This window comes from Brachycentrus maculatus, unplaced genomic scaffold, assembly GCF_059751285.1.
Source record: "Brachycentrus maculatus isolate JH-2025_06_01 unplaced genomic scaffold, ASM5975128v1 h1tg000691l, whole genome shotgun sequence".
NCBI classification, from domain to species: Eukaryota; Metazoa; Arthropoda; class Insecta; order Trichoptera; family Brachycentridae; genus Brachycentrus; species Brachycentrus maculatus.
Genome location: NW_028281423.1, coordinates 55986 through 68105, shown reverse-complemented (window position 1 = coordinate 68105; position 12120 = coordinate 55986). Strand labels below are relative to the sequence as shown.

The 12120-nt window shown below is 29.8% G+C and overlaps 2 protein-coding genes across 6 annotated transcripts; one reads left to right on the top strand and one right to left on the bottom strand.

Moving 5' to 3' along the window:
* Positions 1 to 473: 473 nt before the first annotated feature.
* On the top strand, positions 474 to 8524 carry LOC148300593 (programmed cell death protein 6-like). 4 transcript variants are annotated; one of them, XM_088274565.1, is made up of 5 exons: positions 474 to 566; positions 652 to 724; positions 1068 to 1174; positions 3265 to 3533; positions 7627 to 8524. In XM_088274565.1, the coding sequence occupies exons 2-5, from the start codon at positions 666 to 668 to the stop codon at positions 7726 to 7728; spliced, it is 537 nt and encodes a 178-aa protein (XP_088130691.1). In that variant the 5' UTR covers positions 474 to 566; positions 652 to 665; the 3' UTR covers positions 7729 to 8524. The 4 variants fall into 4 exon arrangements, with proteins under 4 accessions (XP_088130691.1, XP_088130692.1, XP_088130688.1 ...); XM_088274566.1 differs by having other exon boundaries at positions 634 to 724; XM_088274562.1 differs by lacking the exon at positions 7627 to 8524 and adding an exon at positions 5424 to 5663 and having other exon boundaries at positions 481 to 566.
* A 150-nt stretch (positions 8525 to 8674) lies between these two features.
* Positions 8675 to 12087, bottom strand: LOC148300592 (phosphoglycolate phosphatase-like). 2 transcript variants are annotated; one of them, XM_088274552.1, is made up of 7 exons: positions 11931 to 12081; positions 11456 to 11550; positions 11269 to 11368; positions 10623 to 10783; positions 10397 to 10534; positions 9968 to 10317; positions 8675 to 9516 (listed from the first exon to the last, which is right to left on the bottom strand). In XM_088274552.1, the coding sequence occupies exons 2-7, from the start codon at positions 11504 to 11506 to the stop codon at positions 9330 to 9332; spliced, it is 987 nt and encodes a 328-aa protein (XP_088130678.1). In that variant the 5' UTR covers positions 11507 to 11550; positions 11931 to 12081; the 3' UTR covers positions 8675 to 9329. The 2 variants fall into 2 exon arrangements, with proteins under 2 accessions (XP_088130678.1, XP_088130679.1); XM_088274553.1 differs by lacking the exon at positions 11456 to 11550 and having other exon boundaries at positions 11931 to 12087.
* Positions 12088 to 12120: the final 33 nt, after the last annotated feature.

Sequence of the window (12120 nt, the reverse complement as noted above, 5' to 3'; positions counted from 1 at the left end):
TATTACGTGCAGTGCAGTCAAAGAATAATTGAAGAAGATTCATTGCTTCCATGAGGGTAACAACCCTCAGTTACAAAAAATATGACGGAGAGAAGAAATATTATGGTATTGCTCTTTTAAAAAATAACAGAAAATGTTATAGTTTATTACAAAGTTTTTAATATGAAGAATGATACTTACAGTAATTTTTTAATTCAGAGATTGTTTATTTTACGGAAAATTCATATTTTTTAATAATCTGACTTTTTTGCCTTCTGACCATATCCTCAGTCCTAAATGAGAGGGATTAGAGTATTTAAATGTACCGTTTTTTGTCTATTTAAAAAATCCCTTTGTTTGTAATTTTCTTTAGAATAAAAAAAATGTCGATACTGATATTGCGCCCCTCAGGAATTTTATAATTTGTTGAAGCGTAGGTATAACATATTTCTAACCATAACTTTGATCTACATCAATATATATCTGTTATCTGTGCTTTTCATGTCAAAAAGACGTCAGGGGAACACGTTGGTCTTTCTAGATTTTATTTTCTGAATTAGTTATTTGGGAGTGGCAACAAGTGTCAGGTATGTAAATGATTTTTTTTGTAATTGAACTGGTATTTTTAAGAAAACTTATTTAAAACATGTGTAGCATTCTGTTTTGTTGCAGGACTGAATTGCAATATGTCTCAATTTACTTCGCCAATGCCAAGTCGCGAGTTTCTGTGGGACGTCTTTCAAAGGTAACGTTTTGTAAACATCTATTTTAAATGTTTTGCCTTTATTATTAATTTATCATTTATGATATATTGGAAGAATATTATTGTCAAAACAATCGTTGAATTTTAATATTTGATACGTAAGACGAGAGTTTCTAGTTTCTTTACATTGGTACAATCATATTTGTTCAGTTAGAGGAAAAATAATGAATCATTTAATTGTTGTTTAGTTGCAATGACTTGTATGATTAAAAGTAAATAAATTTAGTATCTTGACAAATTCCTAGATATGGACACTATCATTTATAACTGATATTTGTTTGGTTTGTAAATGCTACATTTAAATTCTTTGTTATTAATATTTTAGAGTTGATAAAGACCGGAGTGGCCATATATCGGCTGATGAACTACAAACTGCATTATCAAATGGAACATGGAATCCCTTTAATCCTGAAACTGTGAGACTGATGATAGGTAAGTAATTTGGTATTGATCAAACAAACAAACAAATCAATGCCATTATAGCCATATGTACTGAGTTGTTTTATTTAAGAAAAATGAGACAGAGTTAGTCATATTATTTTTTGACATCATCAAAGATGAAGAAGAATATGGAAGTCTGGGCATTTACGGGGCGTGACGACAATTTGACACGACTAGAGACAACTAACATAAAAATGGAAATTTTGCACTTATAAAAGATTTTTTTAAACAACATTTTGAGTGTGTCCAAATACTTGTTCACAAAATCTGGATTATATCCAAATAAAGGAGTTATTTTCATATTATTTTTTGACATCTCATCAAAGATGAAGAAGAATATAGAAGTCTGGGCATTTACGGGGCTGATGACCGTCATAGGCTGGTTTTAGTGATCACTTTACACATGTGTGACATTCACCAATTCTATCCATTATTGACAACCGTACTACTCAAATTCTTGGAAGTTCTATATATATGAACCAATTTTGAAACATTGTTCTTGAATCACTAGAACTTCACTAGAGACATATTGGTGAGATGAAAAGAAGCTTTTTATTGAGCAGAAACTCTTTTATTAGTATGTGAGGTCTGAATCCTGGATTGTAATCACACACATGAGAAACGCCAGAAAATATCATTTTCATTTTTATCATTTAAGCTTATAATTTGGCCAGATATTTACAACATTTTGAGTGTGTCCAAATACTTGTTCACAAATCTGGATTATCTCCAATTAAAGGAGTATTTCTCATAATATTTTTTGACATCTCATCAAAGATGAAGAAGAATATGGAAGTCTGGGCATTTACGGGGCTGACAAACTGATTTATGAGTTAGTCATAGTTACTACATATGTAGCGATTAAAAAATTGTTGACCTTAAAACCAGTCAACACTATGATTTAGTTTTAATAATACGTATATTGATTTACAAAGCTATTTTGTTAGTTATAAAATGAAAAATTGCAAATTTACTGCTACATTTATTGACATTTTAAATGGATTCACAATGGTGTTTATTGCTGTCCTAATTTTTATTTTTATTTTTTTAATTACGTAACCTCCAAGTGACTCTGAAATCTAGCTACGGCTTATGCAACACCGCTTATCATGACCCTACTCAGGCTTCAACTTTTTAAGTTTCATAGCCTACGCCTACTCGTGAGTGGATTTACTCTGTATGTTTAAAGTTACTATAATTTCATGTAATTCATGAGTGAAAATTCTAAGCAAAAACACTCGCTGCTGTCATAATTTACCGATAGACACTAACTTATTTGAAATATTTTCATTGACGAAATTAAACAATTGTTTGTTCAATTAAAATTGATGAAATTCATGATTATATTTTGATTTATTAATTTGTGATTTTACTTTAAAACAAAACTGTATATCAAAAAGAAAACAAAAATGTACCGAAGATTGAGTCTATAAAGTATAACTGTTTATAAATATTATGAATTGATTATTGTTATTATTGACGATTTTAATATTATAATTGTAAATAAGTATGTATATATTTTTACAAAAAAATATTCTGATAGAAAATTCATGCAATTGTGGGTGGAACATGTTATTTATATATTTTTATGTGTTTATATATTTTTTCATTAATTAATTAGGGAGTCACTTTGTAGTAAAATCCATCCATTTTTAATTTAAGTTTTCATTCATCCATTCAAACCTTTATCCGCACCCCAATAGTGCATAGGGCACTGCATCATACAAACACAGTGTTATCTTGATCGTTAACACATGAAGGAAAGGTGATCAGCCCTCCACTTCAGGTACCAGTCCAGGGTAATATGGAATAAATGTTAGATGATAAAATCACTTGTATTTATTTAACCCCCCTGGGAATCGAACCCGGGACCTCCAGAACGGTAGCCGAGCATGCTGACCATTACACTACGGAGGCGGACAGTTTTACTTAAAGTAAAATATAAATATTTTTTTTGTTTTTGGCATGAGAGCTATATGCCACCCAGTACGGGGGTTATCATACATATCAACAAAAAGATAAAAATATAGGAAGTAAAATTGTATATATGTATGTAACCAAAGATATATATTAATTTCCAGGAATGTTTGACAAGCAGGGGCGGGGGACTGTGAGTTTCGAGGATTTTGGAGCTCTATGGAAATACGTCACAGACTGGCAGGGATGTTTTAGATCCTTCGACAGAGACAACTCTGGTAACATTGACAAGGAGGAACTGAAGAATGCGCTGATTGCCTTTGGATACAGACTTTCCGATAATATAATTTCCTTATTAGTGAGGAAATTTGATAGATACGGGAAAGGAACAATTCTTTTCGATGACTTCATTCAGTGCTGCATTATTCTTTATGTAAGTGTACTTTGTAATTATTTCATTTTGGTATTGCACATCATTCCACCCTGTTACCTTGATTTAGTTTGCTAGGCTTTGTATCAAATCTATTAATATAAAAGCAATATTCATATGAACATATTTTACGTGCTTGCCTTATATGCTTTTCATACTAAAATATCAGTAAAAGATCATCATTTAAACCAGGGGTTCCCAATCTTTTTCAGCCCGCGGCGCACTTACAAACTTAGTATTTTGTCATGGCGCCCTCCATTAGTAAGCTATTTGGAATAGATATAGTGACTATATATAGGGTCTTTCAATAAAGACTTTCAAACTTTCGCAGTTAATAGCGACCATATTGTTGATTCTACATCTTTGACGCACACTTTGTTTTATTAAAATTTAAAGATAGAAAGCATCTAATGAAAGATCCTGTATATGTTACAGTCGAAAGAAATAGGTACCTACAATAATAGTAGTTGGGTAGATAGGCACAAGAATTAAAACATCCACAATGTGAAATTGAGTTTTATTATATTTACAATTAAGAATTAAAACAGAGAACAACAAAAAAGAAAATATTTGTGGTTTCGGATAATGATAGAGGATCGACTCACGGCGCCCCTCTTTACTTTCTACGGCGCACCAGGGCGCTGCGGCGCACACTTTGGGAACCCCTGATGTAAACCATTATGGTCCTAATGCACCCCATTACTCAATCAATTTTCGAAATTACGTTTTTTGTAATGATCTTTGGACTGTGGTGATCATAAAAATGCTTTATAATTTATATTAGATATAGTATGATTTATGGTATTATTTTTTGGTAATAAATAATTGTCTCGCTATCTTTACGACGCTAACGGCAGAGTGGTCTAATTATCTAATTAACAATTCATGAAATTAATATTTTGCCTCAAATTATCTTGTAAATATAATGGTACAGCTTATTCTGATGGCACCTATTAGTTTTAAAGTCAATAACCAGCTCATAATATTTTTTTCTTCTTCTAACTTTCATCCGCACCCAATGCATAGGGCACTGCTTTGTAAAGAAACAGTGTTATCTTGATTGTTAAATACATCATGGCAAGGTGATCAGCCCTGCGCTTCAGGTACCAGTCTAGATAAGTGTTGGAATGAAAAATTACTCATATTTATTTTGAACCCAAATTGAAACTGAAATGTGAAACATCCATTACTTTTCTTTTTTTTTTAAATCTGTTAATTTATTTATAGCTCATTTTGTACAGTACAAGTATAATCTTTAACTTGTTTTTATTTTTTCAAATAAATTTCAATCTATGTTATCAATAGAGGGTTTTGACTTGACATTTTCAATAACAATTTTAGACCGTATATGAAATATAACAAACATTTGTTTTTTTGAAGCAATGAAGTTGCCACTGCTTTAATTTGGTATTGTGCCCCATGCACTCTGGATGCGTATACGAGTCCGAAGAAGGCAGACAAATATATATAAAGCTTGATGTCATAAAGAATGCATTTTTATAATATTTATTTGAATTTTTGTGAAGTCTTGCATCAAGTGTGTGTTATGCTTTGTTTATAACGCACTAACATCAACGCTGAACAGGAATATAAAAAAAGTTCTGTATTTTTTGTGTTTGCTCTGAAAAGTAACCAAATCAATCCATCTAATTTTGACATAAGCTCATTTGGGTTCTGTGAATTTTATTTTAGGTTTAAAAACTTTTTCAGAACTTAAAACCATGATTTAAGCACTAAGCGATGTCATGATTTATTTTGATTTGTCAGTTTTCACACTTTGCTTATGATTTAGATATATACAAATGAGATCTATATTCCTGGTCACGTTAAAGATAAATTTTGTTTTGTTTTTGTTTCAATTGTGTTAACAGCGTTCTTTTTTATTATTTTCAGACACTAACAACATCTTTCAGACAATATGACACAGATCAGGACGGTGTAATTACAATCCATTATGAACAATTTCTCGGAATGGTGTTCAGTCTTAAGATTTAAGAATGATGACAGCAACCATTTCATTTATTGTAATCTCTATCAGAAAATTGTTTAAAACAATACGATTAAATCCAGTGTTTAACACTAATAATAATAAAAATAATGAACTTTATTTAAGATTATTAAAAAAAAACCCACCTCAAGTAGCATTTTTATCTTTTATCTAAATATCTTCACTTGAACAGTTATTATTTTATATTAATATATTATTATAAACTTCTATTGTTAGTATTTTTATATTAGTTGTCTAATGGATAATATGCACCATTTCTTTTATCACAATTCTTAATAATAAACGTTAAATTTAAAAATAAAAATTACAATAAAAGCACCTTCAAATGATCACACATTTTAAACACATTTTTGGACTTGGTTATGTATTGTAAATAAAATTTATTACATAATTGGGTCATTTCTAATCTCATTTATCTATTTCTATTTTTTTAAAGATTCTCATTGTAAAAAATAATCATCTGTTTTACATTATTATAAGCAGTTTTTACTGTCAAAATAATTTTAAAAAACTGACTTATGTGGGGTTAAAGAATAACTAACGATGTTTGTAATCTTTCTCATACTGCCAATTTATGTGATCATTAAATATACAAATTAATTTTGATTGTGCCACTAGAAAACTAGATTATTTTCCTATATATATATGTATTCGAAATTTAACTGCCATAAAATTAAAGGTGATATGTTTATTTTTTTTTAATCAAATGCCTAAATTTTGGACAATCTTTAATTTTAAAAGATCATTTTGTATAATGCCATTTCTGTAAAATAACGGATGTGTTTTAGATAGTTAGATTGAGTTTAAAATAACAAGATAAAATGATGTTTTTGTCTCACACATCAATAGTAATCTAATCTCTTTGGATGAACTCTAATAGAAATAATAATGAGATAATGATTCTCTTTGTTATATCAAAATAAGTTTATGAACAAATTGAGTTCCAAAACATGATCTGATTAAATGTTATTTTTATTGAAATTGTGAATTGTTCTGCAATATAATTATAATGAGTGCTTTACTATACATACAAATGAATTTACTTTTTTTTATTGTATTTTTTCATTGTTGGGTTTATTAAACTAATAATAAAGTAAAAAAAGTGTCAACCCTACTTACATGTTGTGTTTCTCATATTTATTACTTTTACATTGCATTCCTTATCTTGTTGTTTATATTATTTAGAAATATACTTCTATAAAGCCATGATTGAAACACAATAAAATGCAGTGTCTTAAGGAAACAAAACTTACAGACTTATACAATTCATTGTGTGACACTTTTGAATTAAGAATAAACCTTTTCCCACCAAAATATGAACACAAGTTAAGTAAAAATAATTTTATAAAATAAATATATGCATGACCTGAAAAATAAAATACACTTTGCAGCGATCTAAGGGCATGTATTTTTTTGTTGAGATTATGCATTTATTCAAACCAAATAATTTTTGCTTAACTGGCTTTAACAATATTTGAATAGAAAGAGCCGATGAATGATGATAGAGGTACTTAATGAATCATTTTTATTAAATTAACACATTGTTTTTTTTTGTTTATTTCAATTTGACGTTACATTATTCAGTTTTCATTTATTGTTCGACTGTTGCACAAGATTCTCAGGCTCTGAGATTATAAATTTATTAATATATTTGTATAAAGGGGTTTGCTTGTATGTATATACATAATGATATAACTATAAATAACTGAAGCAGTATTAGTGAGATTTTTTCGCTTTTTAAATTAAAATTATATCGGGTATGCTTGGACAATAAATTTCTCATCCAAGTATATTATTCTGAATAGATTTTGATGCGTACAGCGTGTAGGTGTAACGGGAAAACAATGAGAGGAAATAATTTCACTAAATTATTGTGTTTGCAATAATACCTTTAAAGTATACCTTAAAGTATACTATTTGTATGTACAAACATCACAATTTGATGTCTGCAGCTAGGAAAGTGACCCGTGTAGTCATCTGAAATTAAATCTATGTTCAGGTGAATTTGTTTTAGGCACTCTCTGATTTTTTTTTTGATTTTCTACACAATGTTTGAAAGTATCTACTAAGTTAACAATATATTTTCAGGCATTGACCGAGTCCTTTCGCCGGTTCGATACAGATTTAGATGGAGTTATAACAATACACTATGAACAATTTTTATGGATGGTGTTTTCTTTGCAAGTATAACGGTGGCAGTAATATAATGTTATTAATTAATTTATCCTATAGGTTTTACAGTACACTAAGTTCTTTACATGCAAATTTTCAAAGTTCCAATTATTTTTATAAGGGTATTGGTATAATTGTACTAGAATTTCTAGTTATACAGTGCGTGTAAGATTAATTTGTGTCTCTGCTGTTTGTTGGTGAGCAGGCCTGCAGTTTTAGTAATGTCACTTGTGGTCTACTTTAGTAAATGTGTGTGCTCTTTGGTATAGCTACAATTTGTCCAATTACTCACTTGTTTGGACACATAACGTAAAAGATTTAAAAAAAATCAGATATGTAAAGGGATGCAATATCTTTTCCCAGCATATAATTGTATGAGTTTTATATCAATTATTACCATGTTTTTCATAGTGTCTTTAGGCTAATGCCCATCGTGGCATTTCCTAAATAAGTTAAGTAATGCACAATGCTAGATTTTTCTGTAAATGCTGGATGTCTAGGTTGACTTTCTTGTGAAATAAAGCCCATTTGTATGTAGAGGACTTATTGTATATATTTTTACAAATAATAAGTATCTCATTTTGATTTTAAATATTAATTGTATAATGTCTCATCAAATTTAAAATACTGTACACATTTTCTTCCAGTACTTGTAGCTTGATTTATATTACTTGAGAAAGCCAATTTATGTACCTTTAAAAATTTAAGAAATTCGATTTCTATTTACACATCTTATACTGGTATTCGTGTATCTATCTTTATTGATGTAACATTGTAAAATTATAGTATATATTAAAAATGTTTCTTAAGAAAATGTTAATTTATTTCAATACCTTTGTGTCTTCGTAAGTTGTACCTTTTTCCTTTATTAGTCAAGGCATTGGAGAGCGAGTAAATGCGCCTAAGGCAGAGAACCGGTTAAATAAAAATTTAATGGGAAGGATTTTTGAGTAAAAAAAACATGTTAATCAATATGTTTATTTTTTATAATTCAATCCACAATAATACATATTGTAAGGTTTTCTGTCATGGCAAAAACAAACAAAATATGATTTAAAAAACATAAAAAGAACAATCATAAAAGTGAAGCGAACCAGCTGTATCACATTGGCAACAACTGATAGTTGTAATTTAAAACAAAGATGATAGAATAACAATGATATTCGTGTGCAAACAATGTAAGTGAAGGATATTACTGCTATATCGGAAAGGAAATGTAGCAGGAATAGTAGGAAGGAAAACAAGAAAAGCAGCGAAGGCTAGGACAATAGGGGTTGTATGCTTGCACTCGTAGTTAGAAGCTTGTTTAAGCTATTGTGTATTGTATATTTACCATTGAGAAAAGGTTAAATTAGGTTAGGTTTAATACCACTTTTCATTATTTCCATTTAAAAAAAAATCTAATTCAAATTGAATTTTTTCAAAATATTGATGTTGGATACAAAAATATAAAAGGTTATTACTGTAACAGTAAATATTAAAATGCATATACATTATAAAATATATTAATTAGTGTGGTTTGTTTTTTTGATCGACCTAAATAAATAGAACCACTTTTTTATAAAATAAATAAAAACCAAACAAATTTGCACTAAAAATAATAGACATAGGAACTGAATTTATCCTTCAGTTAAAAGAGGCAGTAAATCTCCTATGGTGGCCGTGTAAACATCGGGAATAAGGTTCTTCTCCTCATCAGTGCCTTCCTTCTGCCAATATTTCACCTCATCTAATGTAGTGACACCAGTCAAGACCAACATGGTCTTGTATCCACACCTCGTTCCAAGAAGTATGTCAGTATTGCATCTATAAATAAAAGAAATGGAATTTCATTAACTAACATTATTGACAACAAAGAAAAATCATTAGTGGTACGTATTTACTATGTAAATTTAAAATTTCTATCTCACTTGTCTTATAGATTATAGATTCCCAAACTTTTTTAGTCGGGCACCTCCCTATCAACATTTTTTTATCAAAGGGGAAAATAAAATTGCCAGAATGTCCTCTCATACAATGAGGGAAGGAAAAAAAATATATTGCTTACTTCTCAGCACTTCTATCTGTCTTTACATGCCTCTTGTGCTATCTAAAAGACTTTTAGAGCGCCTACAAGTGGGCATTATTGCCAACTTTAAGTAAGTTTGCTCTAAACAAGGGTTCCACGATTCCCAGAGGAAGGCCTCTGGGAATCGTGGATAATGTGAGAAATTATCACATAGAAATAAATTGTTATCTAAAGAAAATTATAAATTACCTGTCGCCAATCATCATAGTCCTTCCTGGATCCACGTCAAATTTTTTGGCAATTGCTTCTGAAACATATTTATCTGGTTTGCCAATAATAAACGCTTTTCTTTCTGCGCAAGTTTCGATGGCGCGCACAAAACTGCCGGTGCCTGGAACCACCAATCCCGTTTTCATGGGGAACCTTTCGTCAGTATTGGTTCCGATGAAAATGCAATCCGGATTGTTCAGATACGAAGCGGCTTTCAACATTTTGGGGTAGCTAAAGTGTTCATCAAACCCGACAATTACGGCACCAACTTCCGGATCGAGGATGGTTTCCTTATTCACAAGTGACCCCAGGTTGGTCAGAACATCGGGCTATAAAATAAATAATATAATATTGACATAAATTTATGCAGTAAAATTATATTAAAAAAAAAAAATATGCGCTTTTTACCCCGGTTCCGAAATGTCTTATTCCAACATTATCTAATTCTCTTGTTATTCCTGCTGATCCGATTACATAAACTTTCTTTGTGAAGTTAAGATCTTTTAAATAATTGGCAGCTAAATATGCTGTGGAAACGATGTCATCCTAAAAGTTTAATTTTGATAGTAAAATGGAAAATACATTGGAAAATAACCTTTGAAAGTTATGAAATATTTTGTGCAGAATCTATTACCTTAGTGGCGATGAATCCCATCTTATTGGCTTTTGCGACGAAGTCATCCCTAATTTTTGTGGAATTATTTGTAATGAAGAAAACTCTTTTACCGAGTTCTCTAAATTTGTTGAATACTTTGGAGGCACCGGGTATTTCATCATTTTCTATCCACAAAACACCTAAAAATACATTTTGAAATTAAATATATTAAAAAATATGTGCTTTCTCTTCTCTTCCTTTTCCATTTAACCAAACTAAGCTACAGCAATGTGTGGCTGAGTACAGCTAGTAAAAATAAAAAGACATTATAAGAAGAGAAATATTTGTGTTTTTATTATTTACAAAAATAATTTTCATACTATTTCTGTGAGCCTAAGCGGCTCATTATTAGAAATAGGTATCAAATTATGGTAGAGTGGTTTCGAACCCAGAAACTCTGACTCAAGAGTCCCCGACATTAATCACGGGACCACAACCCGACATATATTTGAGATTCGGGGATCAAAATAATACAGTTGAAGAAAACAGTTCTACACAGTTGTTTATCATCTGAACAATTCTGGATTACTGAGATTATAATTTATATGTTTATATTGAAATATCTGGTGCAGAATATATAACATGAAATAGCGACAAGATATATTAAAAATAATTTTTAACTTACCATCGCAGTCAGTTAAAATTGTATCGATTGAATCAAAGTAGTTCTTAACTTCTTCCTTAGAAAGGGAAGCTAAGTTTGTTGCAGTTCTTTGAAACATTGTCTAGAAACACAATAAAAAAATATATACTTATTTGATAAAATTTGATATTTAATATTCATATACTAGTAAAAGCAAGTTGCAGCTAACCGTTCTCAATGAAAATCGGTGTACGAATTTTCCAATTTGAGTGATTAACATATCTTTTAATTTTTATGCCAGGGTGATATTATAAAGGTTAGTTTCTGTTGGAAAAAAATAAAGTAAATAAAAAAATAGATAAAAAGATTAGAAGATAAAAGCAATATCAAACGAAGGTTGAAGTTATCAATATCAAATGGTTACGAAATTTTTGGTTAAAATTATATAAAACAATAATAATCATGTTCACTTTTATTCGGATGTATGACTAACGGATTAACTAATAGTAGAAAATGAAAAAGAATAATAAACATACATAAATTTTCCAAAACAGAGATAAGTCATCATTCATAACTATTAATATTTACCGCAAATATCTACTATGATAGAAAATGCAAGTGAATTAAACCGAAAAATAGGTTAACTTTTGAATAAATCATTTAAAACTAAGATAAATCTATTAAAATATAATAAAACGACTTACGGTGAGAGTTAAATTCAAGAGTGATCGGCCGGTATAAGGAATATAATAATTGAGAATATTATTCACATTAAAAGTAAGTCATACTGTGACATTGACCTCAATTGACCTGTAGGAAAAGGGAACGTCGCTAAACGTCAATGAAAAAGCAAAGAAAACTAACGTATCGAAACAGCTGAGTGTCAACGAGCTG